Genomic DNA, 25412 nt, shown 5'->3' on the forward strand with positions numbered 1-25412 from the left:
GATGAGTGATGGATAATTTTCAAGTTGGCAGTGCAGCCAATTATTCTCTATGCAGCCTATACATTAGTAAGTCAGAATGAAATACTCTGTCAGCTGCTTTGTACAAATATCAAGATATATTATCTTTACAAAATTCTTACAGTCTACTGTCTGAAAAAAATAAATAAGACAAGTTAGGTTTCTTTTAGTTATGTTGAATAATAAATCTCTTTATGCTCACAGTATGTAGTCTAAAAATTTCCAGAGAATGGAAGTCAGAGTAACTGGTTTATATTTCTTGCATTTTTCTTTTCTTCTTTTTTGAAGATAGGAATAACAGTAGATTTCCTCCAGTCATTTGCAATTCACCAGGATTTCTTGCAAAACAGTGGTTCTATGGTTAGGACACTGGATTGGAGGTTAGCAAGCCTGCATTTGAGACCAGAAACATGAACGAGTCCCCAAATGGGTGTCCCCTGGGCAACGGTGATCTCTTCAACTAATCTCTTTAGCAAGTGTGATTTGACCAGGATTATTCAAACATAATTCATAAGAGTGTGTAATGATCATCATGTAATGCTTTGATATTTTCAAATGAAATTTAATCTGATGCTGAGGATTTAAATACATTGAAATAAATATATATTATTCCCCATCTCAATCTTGCTTCTTCATTTACTTTAACAAAAGTGCCTTGGGGAACAGAAAACTACACATACACATATATTATCTTAACACACATATATGTTATCTACAGAGATTGTTGTTGTTTATATCACTGTTTTTCTTTGTTACGTGTCTCAAAGCATTGTTTAAGAGCATGCAGTATGCTTCCTGGGATTTTCTGGTGTTTGTTCTGTAAAGCCTCTATTGCCCTTTGAGTCTGTTGGAGAGGTGAAGTGGCATGGGGTGGGTTTGGTTCCGGAAAAGAAAGAAAAAAGGTGATATAATTAGATTTATGTTTCAGGAATTATAGAGAGAACATTTCAGAACTAAAAGATATCGACTCTTCTATAGAACAGGCCACATATTTAAACATACTGTATATGTATTGCTTAACGCATTGTAAGCCGCCCTGAGTCTCCGGAGAAGGGCAGCATATAAATTGAACCAATAAATAAATTAAATAAAAAATAAATATGAAAAATTCCAAGTTATGGAAAATATATTTTTTTCTATTCCTACTGATGCCATACTGTATATAATCAGATAAACCACATTTTGACTTTGGGTTAAATCCTATGGTACATATACAGTGTAGAACTACTTCTCTGGCTGCATTCAGTAGTATAATTAAAAACAAAAACAAAATAGAACCTGGATGTCTTTCATCTAACTGTGGCTTGTTGAGTAAACCACAATTGTCTGGATTCAGAATTTACTTGAATATGTGAATCTCAGTTTAAATGCCACAATATCTGGTTTTTCAGAATATGCATATCCCAAAGGAATTTGATTATGGCTTTATAGACTCTGTGACCCTATAAATCTCGCAGCTGAACTCCCCTCTTGCATTCCGTGTCCAGCCCATTTTTTCTCTAAGGAAAAGATGCTCCATTCTATTGATCAGAGAAATAAAGAGGCAGGACATATAGAAAGGTGCTCTAAGGGCTATAAAATGCTATAAATGTGATTGAGTTGAATCATTTTGTCATTCAACAATCTGGGGACTCATATCATTAATGCAGTGATATTTATCAGCATTATAAACTGAACAAGAGATACATGAAAGTCTTGATTGCTGCTTGGATTTGTGAAGGACTGAAAGGAGTTAAGAGTTGAATCCCAGCAAGGCAGATTTATTATTATACCAAAATCATCTGATTACATGAAAATTCTGTATACTGATCTTGAGATGGTTGCAGTCATCCAAAAAAGTTGGTATGCAATTGGGGTACTTCTGGACTACAGCTTCTGCTCGAACAGGAGATTGAAGCTGTGCCCTAAACAGTCTTCAACAGATATGAAAGCTATACCTATTCTTGGACTAGGTTTTCAGACAGTGACTCCTGCCTTTGTCATTTCTCAAAATGTTTTCATTTATTCTATGTGAAGCTGCCATTAAAGACAATCTAGAACTGTTTGCTGCAGTTCTTAGGGCTTTAGTATGATAGCTATTTGGTGAATGTTTTCATTTAAGCATGCAGCTAACCATATTGAATAGTTTGAATAAGTGATGTTTAAACAGGGATGGATGGATGGATGGATGGATGGATGGATGGATGGATGGGTGGATGGATGGATGGATGATAGTCTTACATTGACAGTTAGGTACCAAGCACTCAACTATAATTCTGCATATCTAAGTAATGTATTCCAATAACTGTTACTATAGAGTTATAATTTCATGAACAAAGTGTGAATCTGAATGTATATTTTATCCCCTTATAATAGAATACACTTACTTTTTCAGCTAATTTTTCAGCAGTTACATCTGGATCATATGGAATTGGTTTTCCAATATGGGTTATAAGTTTAACTGGAAACATTCCATATAATGGAAAGGCGAGCCATCGATTTTGCTCATATAACCATCTCATTGGTCCTGGGTACAAGATTTAGAAAATTTCAGAAATGCATATTAGCAACCTGCAAAGAGTTATGTATTAGTCTTTCTAGAATCCTATATTTAAAAATTAGCAATTTTTAGTAGCAGTATTGGAACTTACTAAAGTAAACGTTTTCCAGTTGGAAGACAAAAAAAAAATAAATAGCTCCCATGTTTGAGTCCTACAATTTTCAAAGTCCAATTTAAATTTTAAAAGGGTTAGAAAATTAGAATTAGGAAACGCATACACATAGATTTCACAAGACTGATAGAAGGCAAGCTGATGGATGGACAGACAGGCAGACTTCCTATAATAAGCACCAATGCATTTAAAACATATGGTTAACTTTGCTGAATTTCCGTAATTTCTGGGTCAGCCTTGTGTCCATATAATTGCATGATATCATGTCAGTTATGGGAAATGTACTGAATCAGGTTTTCCAGCAAAGCTCTGATGATTGAGCTATAGTATCTTTGAAATGAAACATGGTAGGCAAAGACGCAGATCCACAGATTTATAGCCTTAAATGTAATAATATTCCTGAGAATACATAAAGTTTTACTTACTTATATTTCCATATGTTATATATCCTTCTCTAATATTTTGTGTGAACACAGGGATGATTGGCTAGAAGAAATAAAAGAAAGAAATAATGAGACTATTTTAGTAATTGTACATGAAAGGAATGAAATGAAATGTATTGTTTGGATATAAACTAGATATATTAAAAGATCACTTTGAGAAATTAATATTGACAATGTATGTTGCTAAGGTCATTGTATCTTTTGATTTCCTATCAGATATTTGCTTCTGAGATTTTAAACACTGCAACAGTTGCACTACCTTACTAAATGTAGTTTGAATTCAGCTTCTGACATGCTGAACTGTCATCCTTCATGCTTTCTTCAGTACTGAATTCTCATGCATCTAATCACACTCAGCATTCTTGGACAAATGCTGGGTTTCACTGTTTCCTATAGGAGGGAGGATCATCATGGATCAATTTTCCAAGTGTCACTTTCTCTTTCACAGTGACATAGTGTGACCATCTTTTAATTAAGATTTTCGTGGGGAATAGGTTATTCTTTCATGGAGGAGAAATACATCAGGGTATATTGCATATTTCACCTATGAATGTATACAGATGGCAAATTGTGGCTGTAAAGATTCTCCAGAAACTGGAGGCATCACAACATGCCCACTTGCACTCCAGAAAGCTGCTTCTAATGAACAGACTGCAAGGACTGAAGCTTTTGTGATTGGCTAATGAGCTGAGTGGCTGGGATTTGAGACCGTGCTTACCACCCGTATTTTATCACAGAAGGACGCAAAGTTCACACAAACCTCATTTTTTAACCAATTCCAGATATAATTTATTTATAGCTAAAGAAAGAATTTCTGAACACAGAAAATAAATTCCACTTGATGAGTTATTATATGGTTTGGAATACAAATGATTAAAGGAGAGACGTGGTTTTAAAGACTTAGACATTTTTGGCTAAAGGTTAGAAAGACTTGATATAAGAAAATTATTACAGATTAAAGGAACAGTTATTCCAAAATATTATTTCTTGGGTGAAAATATTTGTGAACAAGCTTAAATGAATTAGATGAAGGAACTGGACATTTATAGGAAGGATACAGAGGCAGAAATTGACTTTCTACGAGGCAAGGCAAACTAACACATTTTTTCTGGATTGCAGGGGCATTATGATTTGAAAGAAAGCTGGATCTAACTTTTGGACTGCCAAAACTCTGTGGAATAAAGATGATTTGAAGTTTGCCCATATATTTTCCAGACAGCTGATTTTTGTGAGTAGGTGGCAACGACAGCTGCTTATAATCAACTGGAAATCATTTTTCCAAACCATAAATGCAGCTTTTAATGCATTTTGACCAAATTTTTTTAATCACTAGGGAATTTTACTTTTTTACTGTTTTCATTAAGATTGAAAAACCTTCAAAACTGTTTACCATTTTCCATGTGAGTTAATCTTCAGTTCATTTAAAAAGAAATAAAACTTTTTGTTTCAACTTTGTAATATATTTACACTTTTACAATATATAACAAAGGCATGATTTTAGAGTTGCATTTGGAAAATGTTTAAATGTAAGGCTTTGTGAAATTGATTTATAGAAAGACTTTGAAATTAATTAGGGGTGTGGCTAGCATCACGGTGAGACAACATGCTCCTGGGGGGCTCCTGAGGAAGCCGTTGATATCTCTGTTGCCGGGTGGTCTCTAGGGACCGAAGTTGTCATGTAGGGACGGTGAACAAGGGGAGCACATTCCAATGATCTCAGGGAATCCACAAATTCCCTGATTGATCTGGAAAAAGCTCCCTAAACTGACAACTGAGAAGGCAGCATTGTGAGTCGCTATGAAGCTGTGGCAGTCACAGTAAGAGTGTGGAGGCGAAGAAGGTGTGATCGGTCTGGGTGAGACTTTTATTCTTTTGAAATTTCTTTTGGAATTTTTTTAAGAAAACCCCCCTTGGAACAACAGAGGAGAAGAAACCAGTCAAAAACCAGACTGACCAGAGACAAAAACTAAGTCCAGAGTGTGTCCACCCGTGTGAGTGGGGTCATGAATTAACTGAGTAAGGTCCATGGCCGTCATTGAAGCCATGAACTCTCGAGCCACCTCAGACGTTTCGCCGACAGATGGCAGGTTGAAATCCCCCATGACTAGAAGTCTGGGGGTACCAACCGCCACCTCAGCTATGACGTTGAGCAGCTCGAGCAGGGCTGTTGCCATGCGGCAGGGAGCCAGGTACGTGATCAACAAGCCCATCTGTACTCCACGACCCCACTTCACACAAAGGGACTCACATCCGGCTATCTGTGGAACAGTGGTCTCCCTCGGATCAAGACTTTCCTTTATAATAACCGCCACCCCCCCCCCGCCCCTGCCCTGAGCTCTCGGCTGATGGAATGCTCAGAAACCTGGTGGGCACATATCCACGAGGGGAAACCCCCCCTCATGGCCCAACCAGGTCTCCGTAATACCTGCCAGGTCCGCTCCCCCCTCCTGAATAAGATCGCAAATGAGGGGGGCTTTATTTACCACGGACCTGGCATTGCACGACAGCAGCTGAAGGCTCGGGCCCTGAGAGTCTGAACAACCTGGGGTACGAGAAGGGCTATGGGGACCGGGGTGTGCCACTGCTCGAAGATAGCGAGTGCACGCCCCCACCACATGATGTGGCCCCCTGCTCCCGCCATATCTGCCCCTCCCACTCAACACATTGATAGAAAAGCCCTCGACAGAATGGACTCTGATGTCCCCCTTACCCCCCGAATCCGCACCCTCCGTGGCCCCACTAACAGCTGGGCCGGACCCCTCCCCCCGTGGGTTAACCCCCAAACCCACACAACCCTCCCGCCCCTTAAAATCCCTTAAAAATCTATCAAAAAGTTTCCCTAAAAACCCCTCAATCCCCTTTTTGCAGCATGCCACCTCTTGGGCTGCCAAAGCCCATCATAAAGGTAGGCCCTTGATAAACTGGAGGGCCACACCTGCGAGAGGGGGGAGTCTCGCAGAATAAGAAGTTCTGTTGGCGAATACATCTAATCAGTCAGTTAATTAATTAATCAATCTGGGGGAAGTCCACGGCCTGGGGGTAATCAAGATAGTCCAAAGTCTGGGGAAGTTTGAGAAGAGAGTACCATTCTTGACAAAATGTTTAATTAAAAAAGGAATACATTTTAGATGGCTGATACCCAAAGGAGTGTTGGTGACTTGGCAGGAGCAAAGACACAGATTAGATTCGATAGAGAAGGCAGAACAACTTTATGATCAATATTTGGGACTGCAAAAGGAGGAGAGACTGAGAGAGGAGAGAGCTTATTGAAGAGAGAGACAAACAACAAAAAGAAGCTACTAAAGATCAGGAGGAAATAGCATTAAGAGAAGGAGCAAGGGCAAAGGAACCAAGAGAGCTAAGAAAGACAAGGACAACTACAGCAACAAAATTCACATATAAGTAAACATGGAAGAAGAAATAAAATTAACATCAATTAATATAAATGGACTGAATTCGGCAATAAAAAGAAAAAGAACTTTCAATAAATTGGAAAAATTAAAACAGGATATAATTTGTTTACAGGAAGTTCACATTAAAAAACAACATAATTTTTTTTGGAAATATCCTAAAATGGAGAAACTATATGCCTCGCTTACACATCAAAGTAGGAGGGGAGTTGTACTATGGGTGAAATCCAGCAGGTTCTGACAGGTTCTGGTGAACCAGTAGTGGAAATTTTGAGTAGTTCAGAAAACCGGTAGCCGAAATTTTGAGTAGTTCGGAGAACCAGCAAATGTCACCTCTGACTGGCCCCAGAGGGGGGTGGGAATGGGGATTATGCAGTATCCTTCTCCTGGAGTGGGGTGGGAATGGAGATTTTGCAGTATCCTTTCTCTGCCACGCCCACCAAGCCACACCACGCCCACCAAGCCACACTCACAGAACCGGTAGTAAAATATTTGAATTTCACGACTGCATTGTACTGTATATTAAGGAGGCAATAAAGGCCAAACCAATTTTTATGGATGAGGAAGGGAGGATATTAATGGTGGAGGTAACGATGAACTACAAACAAATACTTCAAATGTCGATATATGCACCAAATGATAACCAAGAAGATTTCTATGGCAAATTACACAGGAAAATAATAGAATTGGAGTATGAAAACATATGTATAGTAGCTTATTTCAATACAATTGTGGATATGGACTTGGACTATAAAACTAGAAATATTAATAAGAAAGCTAGGAAAACAGGGTCCAAAAACCTTTTTTAAAATGATGGAAGGATTAGGTATTCAAGATGCATGGCGAGGAAGATTTCAGGAGAAAAGTCAATATACATTTTATTCAAATAGGTATATGTCTTGGTCCAGAATTGATATGATGTGGATGTCAGATGACTTATTATCTAATATACAAGAAATAAATATTGAAACAAGCACATGGGCAGACCATAATCCAATGAAAATTATATGGAAGGCACAAAGAAGAAATTAAGATGGACATTGAATCAATTCTAAATGAAAAAGAATTTATACAGCATATGGAAAAGGAGTTGATTTTCTTTTTTAAAGAGAATAGAAAAGAAGAAACTTCATTACAAAATGTATGGGATACAGCTAAAGCATATATTAGAGGACTGGCAATAACTTACATGGGAAAGAGAAAGAAAAAGAAAAAACAAGTTCAAAAAAAGCTGGAGGAGAAGTATAAGAAGTTAGAAATGGAATTGCAAAAATATCCACAAAAAAAGGAATATAAGAAATCAAATGGATTTATAAAAACATAAATTGAACTTAATAGAAAAGGAGGACTTAGCTCAAAAAATTAAGAGGTTTAAACAATTGTTTTTTTGAAAATGCAAATAAACCAGGAAGATGCTTGGCATATAGATTAAAAAAAGAAAAGGAAAAAATATCAATTTATCAATTAATAGACGATGAAGGGACAGGACGTTACCAAAATGATTAGAAAAAGGAAATGATTCATGATTATTATGAAAAATTATATAAACAATAGACAAGGTTGGAGGAAAAAATGAAACAATACTTAGAAAAAACTGAATTAATTATACCAGAAACATTTAAAAAGGCACTGTAAGAAAGGATAACAATGATGGAATTGACAGAAGCAATTAAAGACAAAAGAACAGCAAAACACTGGGCCCAGATGAATTACCAGCAGAGCTATATATAAAGTTACAAGAAGTCATACAATCCTGGAAGTATTCAATGAACTATTGCTAGAGGCAAAAATGCCAGCTTCGTGGAAAGAGGTATATATTATTCTTATTCTGAAAGAAGACTCAGACCTGCAACTGATAAAAAAATTGTAGACCGACCTCTCTATTACAAAATATTTACTTCAATAATGGCAGAAAGATTAAAGAGATTTTTAATATCTTTAAATAATGAATTTATACATACAGATCAAAATGATTTTTACCTAAGAGACAGATCAGAGACAATATGTGAATAATTTTGAATACATTGGAATATTATGAAGCCTTTCCAGAGAAACAAATGGTGTTGATATTCCCTGATGCACAGAAGGCATTTGATAACGTGAACTGGCAATTTATGTTGGCGCAATGAAAAGTTATGGACTTTGGGGAGAGATTTACTAATATGATTAATATATTACAAACAATTGGCAAAGGTGATGGTAAATGGAGATATGACGGAAAAGGTTAATATTATGAAAGGTACAAGGCAGGGATGTCCTCTATTCCCACTATTATTTCTACTGATGCTGGAAGTATTTAATAGAAAAATAAGAGAAGATAAAGAGATGAAAGGTATGGAAATTAAAAAGGACGAATATAAATTACAGGCATTTGCAGATAATTTGATGTTTATCTTAGAAGATCCACAAGAAACAGGGCCAAAGCTATTAGAAAGAATAGAAGAATATGGTGAGGTGGCAGGATTGAAAATTAATAAAGAGAAAACTAAGGTATTAGTGAAAAATGTTTCAGAGAAGCAGAAAAGGGAGTTAATGAAGAAGTTAGATATTCAGATTACAAAGAAAGTAAGATGTTTAGGGATTCAACTAACAGCAAGATGTGTTACGATTAAGGAAGATAATTATTATAAACTAATAAAACAAGTTGAGACAGATTTGGAGAGATGGAAAAATTTGCAATTATCATTAATAGGAAGAATAGCAACAGTCAAGATGAACATATTGCCAAGGCTATTGTTTTTATTCCAAACAATTCTGATAAAATTGGAGAAAAAATATTTTGAAAATTTAAATAAAATAATACTGAAATTTAAATGGCAGAGGAAGAAGGCGACAATCAACTTAAAACTGTTACAAGATGCGAGAACCAGAGGAGGGTTTAGACTACCAAACTGGGGATTATATTACCAGGCAGCAGTGTAAATATGGATGAAAGAATGGATTATACTGAGAAATAGAAGATTATTGACATTGGACGGACATGACTTGCAATTGGGTTGGCACGCCTTTTTATGGTATGAGAAAAATAAGACATGGTTACTTTCAAAGACATTATATAAGAAATGCTTTATTATTAGTATGGGAGAAAATTAGAGAACAACATTACTTGAAGATACCAGTTTGACTTTCGACAATGGAAGCAGTAATACATCTAAATATTATTAATTACGGGAAATATTGTCTGATATAAGGATATTTTGTCGGAAAAGGGGGAACTTAAAATGAAACGGTAGTTGGAAACGTAGGGGATTGATATGATGTGGTATACACAACTGAAGATACAATCTAGATTTAATAATAATTTAATAATAATAATAATTTTATTTCTATACCGCCCTTCTCCCGAAGGACTCAGGGTGGTGTACAGCCAATTTAAAAACACAAGACACAACAATGATTAAAAATTAAAATAATTAAATAGATTTGGCCAATTTAAAACCCCAAAAAATTAAAATATCCCAATTTAAAATTATTATGTTGATAGCCCAGCCTGGCGGAACAACAGGGTCTTCAATGCGCAACGAAACACCCGGAGGTCGGAGATCTTATGTATTTCCGGGGGCAGTTCATTCCACAGGGCTGGGGCTCCCACAGAGAAGGCCCTCCCCCTGGGTGTCGCCAGCCGACATAACTTGGCTGATGCACCCTGAGGAGATCCTCTCTGTGGGAGCGGACTGGTCGGTGGGAGGCTATTGGTGGCAGAAGACGGTCTCGAAGGTATATGAAAAAGACTATATGGTTTTTATAGGGAATTGACAGAATTAGATAAGATATTAGCAGGAACAAATGAGGGAGTGATAAGAAAATTGTATAGCTACTGTATTTATTGAGTATCTTTTGCCCTAAATTTCCCATTGTTTGCACCTACCTTTTTTAGTGAGGTCATATTGCTGCAAAGAGCCTGCTTTACTTTCAGTTTTGTTTTTTCAGCATAGCTAGGGGAAAAAAAATCTGCTCCCGCACTCTTTGCAGCTAGCAACAGAGCCCTGCGCAAAACAGCTGAGAGCAAATCAGCTGAGAGTCGGGAGGCCGATCTAATCAACTTGTGCTAATTAACCTATGCTGAAGCTGAAAGGGGCTGTTTTTTCTATTTTTGCAGGCACCAGTCAACTCATTTATTTTCTTTTAACACTGATCAGCTGTAGGGCAGCCCTTTGAAGTCCTGCGGCAAGAGTTTAAACAGTTTTTTCCCCTCTAGCCATCAGCTGGGACTCAGGAGGCAGCAATAGATTGGGAGTGGGCAGGGTAAGCGAACGGCGACCGGGCCAGGAACTGGTTCGGGGACGTGGCCAGCCAATCTTATTACCGGTTCTCCGAACTATTAAATGTGAACCGGGAGCAACCCACCACTATGGTGGATGTGTGTAGAAGCAAAAAAATACTGGGCAAGAATTTGTATGTGGTTGGAGAAGATGACGCAGCAGCATATTGATTTAAAACCTGAAATATTCCTGTTGGGGATTTTACCAGGGAATTATAGTAAAGAAATTGTATACTTGATTATTCATGTAATAACTATGACTAGAATTGTATTTGCATGGAATTGAAAGGTGAAGAGATTCCTGCAGATGAAAATGTGATTAAGAAAATATTGGAATGTGCAGAAATGAATAGATTAACACTTGCAATTAGAGGGAAGGAAGAATCTGATTATTATAATATATGGGATTTATTTTATCAATGGCTAGAAAATAAATATGAAAGTAATGTATAGTAAAGTTAAATAAGTGAAAAAGAGAAATGTTATGATAATAGATATGCTAATTATTAAGTATTAATATTAAACTAAGAGTAGATATAAATAATGAATATGGTGGTAAGCTTTAACTGTTATGACACAAAAAATATGTACCCAGACAACACACTGTTTAATGAATTATGGAATGTTTTGTATTAAAAGAAAATAAAGAAATTATTTAAAAAATCAATTAGAAAGAACTTCTCATGTGCGAAAAATCTGTTGTTTATATTTCAAACTCAAAACAAGACTTTGAAGGCTAATTATTAGAGCACAGATGGATACCTTAAATGAAATATAAGAACTGTGGTTTTGTGAAGTGCTTGATATTTTTAGCTTTTTACTGAAATCAAAGCTTGTTATTAAATAAGAACAAATGTCTTTGAATATAACCAAAACGGACTTTAAGATGGAGTTAAAAATTCCAATCTATAAGACATGGAAATACTGCATTTGGAAATTAATTGGAGGATCATTCAAAAATTAAAAGGGACTCCTTTCTTTTCCTATTTTCCTCCCAACAACATCCCTGTGATATGAGTTGGGCTGGATCAGGACTAGCCAAAGCCACATATTTTATTATTAATAAGGATAAATGTATATTTAGATCTGAATTTACAGAAAATGAGATGTGATATGGAGAATGAAAATGAATTTGGTTGTATTTTAAGTGATAATTTTTTAAAGCCAAATATATTTCTGGGGATCAAAGTGAGAGTTTCTTTTTCTATTTCCTTTGGGAGGGATTTCTTTCTTTTTCCCACACTTTCCCATATTTTTTATTCTATTTCTTTTCCTTTAAAATGATTTTCCACATAAGTTTTTCCATTAACTTTATCTGTTTAATATCATTCTTAATAAACATACTGAAAAAAGATACAGAGGGAGAAATCGATAAAATATATAGAATAAATAGAAGATTTGTGAGGATGTGAGGGATGTGAGGGAATCTATGCTGGATCTGTCAGAAAGAAGTAGGAGATCACATTTTAATGCAGCATTTTAATACAAGATTGAAAATTGACAACACAGATATAATTATTCTTAAAGAAATTTGTATTAAAATTTTTCATAAAAGAAAAGAGTACTTTGATTTAGAGATTAAAAAAGAATGCACTTTAATAGAGCAAATTGAATGGTATGAATTTTTGCCTTTGGTTAGCAGTGTTTTCTGTTCAGAAGGAAAGGGAATTCCTAGAAAAATAAATAGGAATTGAATGAGAGTCAATGAAAGCATCAAAGCAGACTACGCAAGTACTCCAACAGGTGCAAGAGGAAATTGAAAGAGATGATATTGAATTAAGTACTACAGATATCAATTTTTCTAAACTTTTGGCTTGATTATATACTATAAATACTTAATGTGGAATATAAATAGAGCAAATGTTCCACAAAAGAAAACAAACACTATTTTAAACAAAAATAAAAGAAAGAATTAAAAATATTTTTTAAAAAAAAGAATTAAAGAATATATGTGTTATGTAAATAGGTTTTCTTGGTGGGAAGTTTGAACTAACTGACCATCAGCTGATTGGCTGACTACCACAGCTGCAAGGTATATAAAGGGAGCTGTTTCCCTAGGTCAGTTGCTGGGTTCTCACCCTACAATAAAGAGATGTTGTCACTCACTGCCTAGCGTGCTGCGTCCTCATTCACCCAACTTAACATTGGCGACGAAGGTGGGATTTTGAGGCCAGAAGCCAAGGAAAGAACTGAAGCCACAACCAAAAAGAGCTGAAACCACGTTCCGAGAGAGAAGCAGAATGCCCGAATCCAGAATCCAGCCAGGCGAGCAAGCGGAGCACTGGAGAATCGCGAACGATGTCTGCCTACACCCCGCCAGCACCTTTTAACCCTAAGGAAGAGAAGTGGGGATCCTACATGTCCCGTTTCGAGTGCTTCATGGTGGCCAACAACCTGCAAGGGCTACCGGACGTGCAGAAGAAAGCCCTGTTCCTGAGCCACTGCGGACCACGGGTGTTCGACACAGCCGAAGCTTTAGCGGAACCGAATTCAGTCCACACCATATCATGGTCAATGCTACAGACCCTGCTGAAAGACCACTATGCCCCAACGCCTTCCAAGTACGTCCAGCGGTACGAGTTCTGGCAAAGGCTGCAGCAGGACGGCGAGTCGATCAGCGAGTACGTCGCTGCCCTGTGTAAGGCCGCAAACCAGTGCGAGTACCGAGACCTGGATGAAATGCTCCTAGAGCAACTAATTTGTGGAGTGAGGGACGGCCGACTGAAACAAAGGCTACTTGTGAGATCGAACCTGACCCTGCACATCGCCCTAGATGAAGCAAGAACACAAGAGTCGTCTGTAAAGGCCGCCGAGAGACTGCAAGGGACCATCCATGGCCGGACAGCGCAGAGGTCGGCGACCGTGCACAGTGAAGCCGTAAGCACCGAGAGTGAAGGGGACTCCGAGGAGGAAGTCTACCATACAGAGCAGTCCAGGCCAGACTGACGGAGACCCAGGGACGACTGCGCCAGCTGCGGAGACCCCCACCCCCGACACAACTGCAAGTTGCGGGATGTGATCTGCCGTTTCTGTGAGAAAAAGGGGCATATCACTCGAGTCTGCAGAGCCAAGCAAGCACAAGGCTACAAACCACAAGGCCAAACCAGCCAATCCGAGACTGCGCCACGCCGGAGGCCCAATAAAGATGGTGGAAGCCAGAAGGGCGCGAAAATTGAAGACATTGAGGCCTACATGATCCGCATCGGCCAAACCTGCACCTCTCCCGGAGAAAAGACCTACACCGCGGTCGAGATCGAGGGATGTGAGTGCCAGATGGAGATCGACACGGGATCCCCCATATCCATCATGTTGTGGGCCAACCTCAAGAAAGCCATCCCCAGCGTACACAAACGGCAGCTCCAACCACAGCGATGCCGGCTAAAGGATTATCAAGGAAACCGCATCCCTGTAGAAGGCATAGGTGAGTTCCAAGTGCAATACGGGGAGTTCAGCGAGAGACTCCCCCTCACCATTGTCGGTGGCAAACTCCCAAGCCTCCTGGGCATGGACTGGTTTCGAGCCCTGGGCATGGGATTCACTGGAGTGAGGAATATCCAGAGCACCCTGAGAGATGACCTGATGCAGGAGTTCCAGGACATGTTCGACGAACGGCTGGGCAAGTATGTGGGGACCCCTATCTCGTTCAACCTCGACCCCAACGTTGCCCCGATCCATTTAAAACCTAGGAGGGTACCATTCGCCCTGAAACCCAAAATAGACGTCGAGCTGGACAAATTAATCAAGCAAGGGGTGCTTGTGCCAGTCGACCACGCCAAATGGGAGACCCCAATTGTGATATCTGTGAAACCAGATGGGTCAGTGTGCATATGCGCCGATTATAAGTGTACAATTAATAAGGCCCTGCTACAGAGTGCTTATCCGGTCCCAATTGTACACCTTCTGCTGCACTCCCTAGGCCCCGGCAAGATTTTCGCTAAACTTGATCTTGCGCAGATGTATCAGCAGCTGCCGGTAGATGGCACTACCGTGGAAGCACAGAATATCGTAACTCATAGAGGGGCCTTCAAATGCACCCACCTGCAGTTTGGAGTTAGCATAGCCCCCGGACTTTTTCAAAGCACCATGGAGTGGCTGCTGCAGGGGATCCCCAGGGTGGTCCCCTATTTCGATGATGTACTCATTACAGCGGAAGATGAACAACAACTAGGGGGGAGGCTGAGGATGGTCTTAGAAAAATTCAGAAATGCAGGACTCCGGGTCAAATGCAACAAATGCATGATCGCAGTCCCATCCGTAGAATTCCTGGGGTACCAACATACACCCCACCGACAGTAAAATCAGGGCAACCCAAGAGGCCCCCACACCCAAAGACAAGGCGGAACTGCAGGCGTTCCTGGGACTGCTTAATTTCTACACAATTTTCTTAAAGGACAAGGCAACAGTGGCTGAACCCCTACACAGACTGTTAGCCAAGAAGTCCACATGGAAATGGGGGAAGGCCAAGGACAATGCATTTGCGAACATTAAGAAATTGCTGTCAGCCGAGAGTTTCTTGATTCAGTACAACTCTACGCTTCCCCTTGTTTTAGCCTGTGATGCATCTCCTTTCGGCGTGGGAGCCGTCCTGAGCCATAGACTCCAGAATGGCCTAGAGGAACCCATTGCCTACTACTCCCGAACTCTGTCAAGCGCCGAGAGAAATTACAGTCAGCTTGACAAGGAGGCCCTCGCCGCCGTTTCGGGAGTGAAAAAGTTCCACGAGTACCTATTCGGGAGGGACTTTGACCTGATCACCGACCACCGCCCGCTCCTGGCTCTCATTGCAGGAGACCAACCAACAACGGCAGCCCTATCGCCCAGGATGACATGCTGGGCCATCTTCCTCGCAGCATACTCATATCGCCTGGTACATCGACCAGGGGCGGACATGGGCAACGCCGACGCACTCAGCCATTGCCCATTACCAGACAACCTGGAAGACCCCACACCTGGCATCCCCATCCTGCTGATAGACGTTTTGGACTCGGGGCCCATTACATCAGCAGAAGTAGCGAGAGCCTCAACCAAAGACCACGTGATCTGGACGGTCGCAAGTTGGGTGATGAGGGGGGGGCAGAAAAGACTGGGGGCGGGGAATTTAAACAGTACGCGAGCAAACAGGACGAGCTAACCATGTAAGGGGGGTGTTTGCTATGGGGTGACCGGGTTATTGTTCCCTTGTGCCTAAGGAAAAAAGTCTTAACACTGTTGCATGAGGGGCACCCTGGGATTGTATGGATGAAGGGACTAGCCAGGAGCTATGTCTGATGGCCCAACATGGATGTAGACATTACCGAGTGGGTGGGGAGATGCCAGCCCTGCCAAGAGTCTAGGCCAGATCCACCGACAGCACCGGTGAGGGAGTGGGAAAGACCCAAGGGGCCCTGGTCCAGGATCCACATAGATTTCGCTGGACCGTTTCACGGACAGACCTTTATGGTCGTAGAGATGCCTTTTCGAAGTGGCTAGAGATTAAGCTCATGAGGGCCACTACCACCGACGTGGTTATTAGGGAACTGAGACAGTTGTTCGCCACCCATGGGTTACCGGACGTCTTAGTGTCAGACAACGGGCCCCAATTCACAGCCACACAATTTGAGGGGTATTTAGCAGATTTGGGGGTCAGACACGTCCTCTCGGCCCCATTCCATCCGGCTAGTAATGGGCAGGCTGAGAGATTTGTAGGAACGGCCAAGGAGGCCCTCTCACGCCTAGGCCCCGGGGACTGGCAGGAAAGAATAGATTGATTTCTAACAGCCCAGCACTCCACACCTTGTACAGCCACAGGCTGAAGCCCGGCAGAGCTATTAATGGGAAGGAAGTTCCAAGGGGTACTGGATAAGCTAAATCCCAACTATTCCCCCGAGGTTTTCAAGTGTGGGAGAGGAAGCTCAGGGAGTTCATCATAGGGACTCCAGTTCACGCCAGGAACTACGGGAAGGGCCCACTCTGGGAAGCAGGAACAATTACAGAAATCACGGGGCCCAAATTGTACAGAGTGGACATGGGGAACGGGAGAGTTTGGCACAGGCACATAGATCAACTGAGAAGGCGAATCGCCACAGATGCCAAGGAAAACTCCAGCGAACCACTCCCTGACTATCAGCCAGAACCACAAACTACATCAAGCTCGAGTACAGCGGAGAAGTCGCCGCCCACAAAGATATCTCAGAGGTTCCATTGGCGGAGCAGGGAGAGACAGGGAGTCCCTCCGACCTGCTCGACGCCGCCCCTCCAACTGAACTGTGCAGGTTGACCAGGTTACATACATGCCCTGGTCACCTGAGAGACTTTGTATGTAAATAACACCCAAAGTGACTTCTGGGAGGGGAGGAGTGTTATGTAAATAAGTTTTCTTGGCGGGAAGTTTGAACTAATTGACCATCAGCTGATTGGCTGACCACCACAGCTGCAAGGTATATAAAGGGAGCTGTTTCCCTAGATCAGTTGCTGGGTTCTCACCCTACAATAAAGAGCTGTTGTCACTCACTGCCTGGCTTGCTGCGTCCTCATTCACCCAACATAACAATATGGAAATAAGAACATAAATGTAGAGCTAATCTTGTCTAGTGTATAAAACACAAGAGCACTGTGAGTTCTAGTCCCGTCTTAAGCATCAAAGCTGGCTGGGTGACTTTGGCCGTCACTCTCTCTCAGATAAACTCACTTCACAGAGCAGTTGAAAAAATAGGAGGATGAGAGAGTATAGAAATATTCAGCTAGTTGAATTATTTATAAAAATAATCAATGTAGGTTTAACTATAAAAAAGCTTTAAGAAAATTTATTTTAGCAAGAAAAAAAAAAGTTGTTTTGTGTATAAATTTCCAACTAAAATTAAAACTTTATTAAGGGTAAGGTAGATTTGGGGGGGGGGAGTTTATTTGCATGGATCAAGGACTTTCAGCTCAGAATTTATGACCCAAAGGATGAGAAAATATTGTTTTATAAATGACATATGGAGAGATCAATGGCTTTGTCTTATAAAAATTGGTGTTAAATGAGGGATTAGAATGAAGTGATCTCACAACTGGAGAGAACATCTCAGAAGACTATTAAAATCACTGAAGGCAAATTATCAAAAATGTTCTTTGACTTAGATCTAGATACATGGAGGTAGAAATATGGCAATTCAAAAGAATATACTTATTTTTCTGAAAGACATAGATTCTTCTCAGGAATATACAGTAGAACCTCTTGTCAGGAATGCTTCTGACCACAACCAAATCGGGTTCCAACCAAAAAATTCATACTTTTTTTTTCCGTGGCCAATTTCCCCTTCCGCGCCATTTTTTTTGTAAGCACCAAATTTCCAAAATTAGGTTCTGGTCACAACCAAATCAGTTTGTGACTAAAGTTATGGAACAAATTATGGTCGTGACGAGAGGTTCTATTGTACATGATTTAAATTTCGAAGAACTTGACTATAAGGATTTCTAAAGTCACGATATTACCAAAACCTTTTTGGCTCACAATCCTGTGAGTTTGGCTTATAAAAGAAACTCTTTTTTTTTTTTGATGGGGATTAAATGAAAGGTTGCTACATATAAAGCAATAGTTGAACAGTGTAAAGAGAAATTAATTTTTAGTTTGAAAATATTTATGTAAAGACACAGATTGGAAATGGTTTGAGATTCATATAAAGCTGTAGGACATATTATTTCATACAGCATAATATAAATTTAAAAAGGAGAATCAGCAGTGAACACAACCTATTTTGGAAAAACAAAACAGAAACAGAAAGAAAATTCCAGATAAGATAAGTATTCCTCATCAAATTAGGCCCTTACAGTGACAATTATCTATGGTATCAGTGAAAATTGAGTGTGTAGATGAACTAGGGATGTAGCTAGCATGTGAATAACAAAAAAGAAAAATAAGAGAAAATAATATTGCAATTAGAATAGGGAAACACTATTCTAAAATGTTGCCAATCCCAAAAAAAATCCATAAATATTATATGAAAGGGACAGATATGGATAATAGAAGTATGTGTAAAGAAACCAAATTTTGGAGCATTTCAGAGGACAGATTTGCCATTTCCTGGTCTGTCAAATCTGATTGGTGGTGGCATTCACCTTTCTGTTCATTTGCAAATAGGTAAAAAATAAATGAAATTGAAGCATAGCAGTGGTGGGTTCCTCCTGGTTAGGCCGATATGACGTCACTGAACCGGTTCTGCCCCCCCTGCCCCCCCACCCCCCACATTATTCTTATCTTTTATTTGGTCCCACCCCCAATCTATTGCTGCCTCCTGAGTCCCAGCTGATCGGATAGAAGGTAAAACTATTTAAACTCTTGCTGCGGGGCTTCAAAGGGCCTACAGCTGATCAGTGTTAAAAGGCAGTGTGGTGGTAGACCAATGCCTCCTAAAACAAATGAGTAGACCGGTACCTGCAAAAATAAATGGGTAGACCAGTGCCTCCAAAAACAAATGAGTAGACCGGTGCCTGCAAAAATAAATGGGTAGACAGGTGCCTGCAAAAATAAATGAGTAGACCGGTACAGCTCTGCAAGCAGTTAAAAGCCTGGTAGACTAGTACCTCTGCTAAATCTTAAAGAATTGTCACATGACCATCAAGCCACGCCCACAGAACCGGTAGTAAAATAATTTAGAACCCACCCCTGAAGCATAGCATTTACAAATACATATTGCAGTTAACAGCAACATTAGGAAAAGGATGTAATGGCAAATGACTCACCACTTTTGCATTTATAGCTATATGAGCAAATCCTCTCCGTTTTCCCCATATTAATTTGTAATGGTTACTTCCATAGTTCTGCTCTCGCAGTCCTCCTGGTGCAACTGTCAGCTGGTGCCCTTCTTTCAGAAGGTTTATACACCTTTCTCTTGTAGGATGATAAGTGTAATGGAGTGTAAGGAACAGATTTATTCCTGCAAAAGCAGACCTAAAAAATCATTCAGTTCTTGCTTGTAAAAGAAAACATGTTTTTTCCTACCTTGATAATTCAACTAAGAGTTTAAAGAAGAAAAATTGGACTTCCCAAGTCAGTGAATCAATATCTTTTGAAAATAATTAAAACTAAACATATATAGTATTTTTTTTACCTGGTACATTAAAAAGAGTATGATCTATCACAGAATACAAGAATTTTCCAGTAAGTCTATAAATCTTATGGACAAAAAAATAGTTGTCCATTGGAAAGGCTCCATGGTAATAAACAATGATTGCTGGTTCTTTTGGTAGATTTTCTACTCCAGAAACCTCATAACCTGTTAATGGTGGAACAATGAAATGGCTTCAATATTGTTTCACAAAGATTTCTTCTAGAAGAAAAGAAGATCATATAGAAAAATCACTTTTTTCTTATCTTTCTTAGCTTACTTGTGAAGCTAAATATTTTATGTCATTTCTGGAACAACACACTGTCGCATTGATCAATCAGAACATCAACATCAATCAGAATCTCCTGAAATTTGGCTGTTATTACCTTTGTGACCCTACATATTGCTTCTAATTTCCTATAAGTCACTTAGATTCATACAATTAAACTGACATAAAAGCTTATCATTTATCTTAAATATATCAATGCAATCTTAGGATATGTTGGCCATTGTAAAACATTTTTAAAAGACAATTTTGGTATTCTGCTTACTTTTTCCAGAATTATTAACAGACATATAAAATATATGATGTCTATATTGTGCCATGCCATAACCATGATAAATGATGGGTTAGTATAAAATGTAAAGGCATCAGCTTTTAAACAATTACTGACCATACTGAAACCTTTGGACTTTACAAGTAATCCTTCACTTACAATCCAAATTGGACCCAAATTTTCAGTTGTTGAGTGAAGCAATTGTTCAGCAAACACCATCTCACCACTTTACTCATTGACAATAATCCTAAATCTCCTAGTTGTGATCATTAAGTGACTACAGAAATTGTTAACTGGAGTGCTGGGAAGAGAGCCTGAACCTCCTCCAAAGTTCTCTTTGAGCATGCGCAAGATGGCAGTTCTCTGAGTATCGGCTGAAGAGGAATGGTGAGGGTTTTTGGCTGTTGGGTGTGGGGGAGGCCGATTTTCATCTTCTGGCCCCCTGTTTCGGCTTGCTGAGACCCTGGCAAGTTGGATGAGTCATCCTTGACAGGGACAAGCTCTTGGGCGGCCCGGGACGGTCTTGAGACACCGGCTGAGGGATTGCATCATCTGGGCATCGCCAGGAGAGCGGCGGCAGCCTCCACGATGACGCTCAGGCCACGGAGAGTTTGCGGCCTGGTTAGCGCCCCCCTACCAATGCAGAAACCGCTCCTGGCCGTTTTGGTACTCTGCGGTGCTCCGGCGGCTTGCAGAAGCATCTGGCGCCATGGAGGGATGAGAGTGGTGGATGGCGGCAGAACCGGCGACACGGCAATGGTGGAGGTCCGTAGTATTTGGCAGTTGGCTCCAGCTGAAGGCTGAAGGCGGAGGGGAGGCATTCCCCGGAGGAGACTATACTGGGTTTTGTAACCCCTGAGCGATATGCAGCCCGGAAGATCCGGACAAAATTGCCCTGAAAGGATAGGACATGACTGCAGGGGTGAGTGGGCCCAAAGAAGATCTGGGGGTGTTGGAAGTGAGCTAGAGGGGGATTGACAACTCTCCATTCCTGTCTCCTCCTTGAAATGCGCCCCCTTTTTGTGGCCTCCCTTGACTGCTGTTCTGACCTGCTTTGGCCAGACCATTCTTGCCTGCCTCAGCTGTTTTGGGACCTTATATCATCACCCTCCTCATTTGTATTGCCATCTGATTTCCTTCCCTCTGGTACCTTGTTTGTTACATCTTGGCCTCCTTCCATCACCTTTTTATGGGCCTTAGCATTGCGAAGAGGGACAGCGGGCTATGGGCCTTGGTGCTGAAAGTCTTGGACAATTTCTGCTGCCTCAGTCCGGAAGGATGGACCATGACCCCACTGGTGGCTCTTCTGCTGCCTAGTCTCCATGAGAGGGCGGCTGCGGTTAATTTCCCCCCGGATAAAATCGTTGCAGCTGCTTGTTGACTTTCCATCGCTGTGAGAGAGCAGTGGATTTCCTCGGTTGCCCTATGCTCAACTGCATTACACCTACTCCTCCCGGCATTACCATCTCTGGCATCTATAGTCGCCCTTAACCACCTTCCATGTTTATAGACTGGCCTATACTTTGGCGGACCTCCTCTTGCTGCAAGATGCTCCTCTCTCACAGACATGGCCTTCTTATCTATCAAAGGCCTACCTCAAGGATGGGTTTTGGGACCCCGAGTGGTGGCATGCTTCTAAGCGGGGCTTGAGGGATTTTTTAATTAGAGTTTTTAATCAAATTTTAAGGGGATCCAGAAGGCGGGAGGATTGTGGGGGGTAGGGCCTAGTCCGGCAGGGGGTTACATCACTGGGGGTGAGAGGTCAGGGACTAAGGAAGGGGCCAGTTTCCATACAGGTGAGGGCTGTTCCATCGGTACTGTGAGGGGGAGGGGCAGATATGGTGGGAGCAGGGGGCCATATCATGTTAGGGGAGTGCGCACTCTCTATCTTTGAGTGATTGCGCACTCTGGCCCCCATGGCCCTTCTTGTTCCCTGGGTTGCTCAGACCCTCAGGGCCCAGGCCTTCGGCTGATGTTGTGCAATGCCAGGTCCGTTAAATAAAGCCCCCCTCATTTGTGATCTTGTACAGGACGGGTGTGTGGACCTGGCGGGTGTTACTGAGACTTGGTTGGGCCAGGAGGGGGAGTTCCCCTCATTGAAATGTGCCCACCAGGTTTCCGTGCATTCAATCAGCCGAAGGCTCAGGAAAGAGGTGGTGGGGTGGGGGTTGTTATAAAGGAAGGTCTTGGTCCGAGGGAGGCCACTGTACCTCAGATAGCTGGAGGAGTCCCTCCTTGTGAAGTGGGGCCGTGGGGTTCAGATGGGCCTGCTGATGATGTACCTGGCTCCCTGCCACGTAGCAGCGGCCCTGCCTGAGCTGCTCAATGTAATAGTCGGGGTGGCAGTTGATACACCCAGACTTATGGTCATGGGGGATTTCTGCCATCTGTGGTGAAATGTTGGAAGCGGCTCGGGAGTTCATGGCTTCCATGATGGCTATGGACCTGTCCCAGTTAGTTCATGGCCCTACTCACCCGGGGGAACATATTCTGGACTTGATTTTTTTCTCAGGTCAGTGGCTGAATGATCTAGAAGTAGGGGATGTAGTCATTGAGCCCTTGTCATGGTCAGATCATTCACTCCTTCGACTGGACTTCCATACCGCTACCCTCTGCCGCAGGGAGGCGGAACCAGTTAGGTGATCCCGCCCCAGGCGCCTGATGGATCCGGATAGTTTCCAGAGGGAGCTTGAGCCATTCCCTGAGGTTCTGGCTCACAACTCGACCGAAGACCTGGTGGCCGTCTGGGATAGGGCGGCCACCGGAGCCTTGGATCACGTCGTGCCTTTGCGGCCTCTGACCCGGTGCCCAGGGGGAGAGCCTTCTCTGTGGGGGCACCTACCCTCTGGAATGAGCTGCCCCTGGAGATATGGCGGATCCCGGATCTTCGCATCTTTCGCTGTTCCCTAAAGACGTTTTTATTCCAGCAAGCCGGGCTGGTCTAACTCTTTTAAATTGTTTTAATTCTTAAATTGTTAATTATTGGTTTTAATATTTATTTATTTATTTATTTATTTATTTATTTATTTATTTATTTATTTATTTTCCAATTTATATACCACCCTTCTCCCTGAGGACTCAGGGCGGTGTACAGCCGAATAAAAACATAAATTACAAACATTAAAATAGTATTAAAAGAATATATATAAATTTGGCCCCATAATTTAAGAACAATGACAAACCCATTTAAAACATTTAAAAAATTAAGAAAAAAAAGTTAAGCCAGCCCGGCTTGCTGAAAAAAGAAGGTTTTAAGGGCATGGCGCAAGGCACCATGTTTTAATTGTGGTTTAATTAAAGCCACATGTGTTTTAATTGTGGGCCAAATTAATTTAATTGGATTTTAATACTGTTTTTAAATTTTGTATTTCTTGTGTTTTATCTGTTGGCTGTTGACCGCCCCGAGTCCTTCGGGAGAAGGGCGATATATAAATATATAAAATTAAATTAAATTAAATTAAATTAAATTAAATTAAATTAAATTAAATTAAATTAAATTAAATTAAATTAAATTAAATTAAATTAAATTAAATTAAATTAAATTAAATTAAATTAAATTAAATTAAATAATTAAATTAAATTAAATTAAATTAAATTAAATTAAATTAAATTAAATTAAATTAAATTAAATTAAATTAAATTATGGGACGGGGAGAGGACACAGGCTTCCAAATACACCCAGACGTACTGGACTTGATCCCTATCCCACAGGGGAGAACATTGGTGTGTACTATTGTTTTCCAAGATTTGAGGTCCATTCCTATAGCCCACTGAAGGATTTCCCCTCTCGGAAATGTTCATATTTGCTTTAAGATGTTTTGTACCACTAGACATGAAAATTATTCATTTTTATTTTTCTATTGTTACCATAATTTTAGGAATATAATGATCCCAACATGTACATGCCTAAATATTTCTGGTAGTCTATGGTTATATATAAAGTATGTCTTTTAAATTTTAAAAAATATGCTTGCAATTACTCTGCTAAGTAAAGCATTAAGTCAACTCCTTCTTCATCTAGTTTTTCAGCCACAGAAATAAGGGAGTTTCTTAACTAGTTGCTGAACTATATTTACAAAAATGAATTATACATAAATTGACACTTTATATCCTCAGTTTTCTATTCAAATTCTATTAGTTTCAGTTGCAGCTCCAAGATGCACATGACTGTTGGTTATGGTTGGCCAGAAGAATGATGCCTATGAGTGATATTAAGTTCTTCATCCCTGCCTAAAGAATGTATTAAGTTATACTTACTGTGCAGTATTTTTCCATGCCACTTAGCTGCCAGTGTCAAAAATCGCTTTGGCTTGTCCCATTTTTTGCTGTTGATATCATCTGGCAGATTGCCAATTCTTTTCCATACAGAAAGTATTGCATTGTAGAGAAACATTAGAAACAATCCAAACATAAGGGGATAATATAAAATTATCAGAATTACTATCAAAGTTAAGGAATATACAATAAAGCCTGCACATCCTTCCAAAATGTAAGTTGACCAGATGGTAAATTCATTTCCTAAGGTACAATATATATTTTCCACAATCATGTTTGAAATCAGGCTATATAAACATAAATCCATTCAAAAATAAAGTATCTCTTCCTGGAAAAGAAAAATAAACATACAAGCATACTTTATTATGAGCTCTTGGAGAACAGCAGAATATCAGGGTGGCACTGCATACAAGATAATGACACTTTCAAATAGCCTTATGGAGAAGATTAGGCTGATAGATGGTTAAAAAAAATCAAGGCTTGGTACAATCAATCAGAATATTGATCCTTTTAATCAAACATTATTGGCACGGTTAGAGGCTTTTTTTTTTTAACCAACCAAGAAAGAAAAGGTTTAAATGATCAGCCAAAAATGTCTATGTAGAAGGGGGTCCTTGATTTTAGAAACAGCATGTTGGTTATTGTGCACACAGGACAATTCTGATCATCCTGTTTAAAATCAGGCAAACCTTTTCTTCCTTGCTGATGTCCATTCTTTTCCTTAAACTTCAC

The 25412-nt window shown here is 40.4% G+C and overlaps 1 protein-coding gene across 1 annotated transcript; it reads right to left on the minus strand.

The window, feature by feature from the left end:
* Positions 1-570: 570 nt before the first annotated feature.
* On the minus strand, positions 571-25019 carry LOC117672413 (DGAT1/2-independent enzyme synthesizing storage lipids-like). Its single transcript, XM_034429046.2, has 6 exons — positions 24663-25019; positions 19852-20016; positions 19484-19677; positions 3095-3155; positions 2385-2524; positions 571-862 (listed from the first exon to the last, which is right to left on the minus strand). Exons 1-6 carry the CDS (start codon positions 24985-24987, stop codon positions 755-757), a joined length of 993 nt encoding a protein of 330 aa, XP_034284937.2. The 5' UTR covers positions 24988-25019; the 3' UTR covers positions 571-754.
* Between the last annotated feature and the right edge of the window lie 393 nt (positions 25020-25412).

Source organism: Pantherophis guttatus, chromosome 3 (genome assembly GCF_059756535.1).
Source record: "Pantherophis guttatus breed Tessera chromosome 3, ASM5975653v1, whole genome shotgun sequence".
In the NCBI taxonomy this organism is placed as follows: domain Eukaryota; kingdom Metazoa; phylum Chordata; class Lepidosauria; order Squamata; family Colubridae; genus Pantherophis; species Pantherophis guttatus.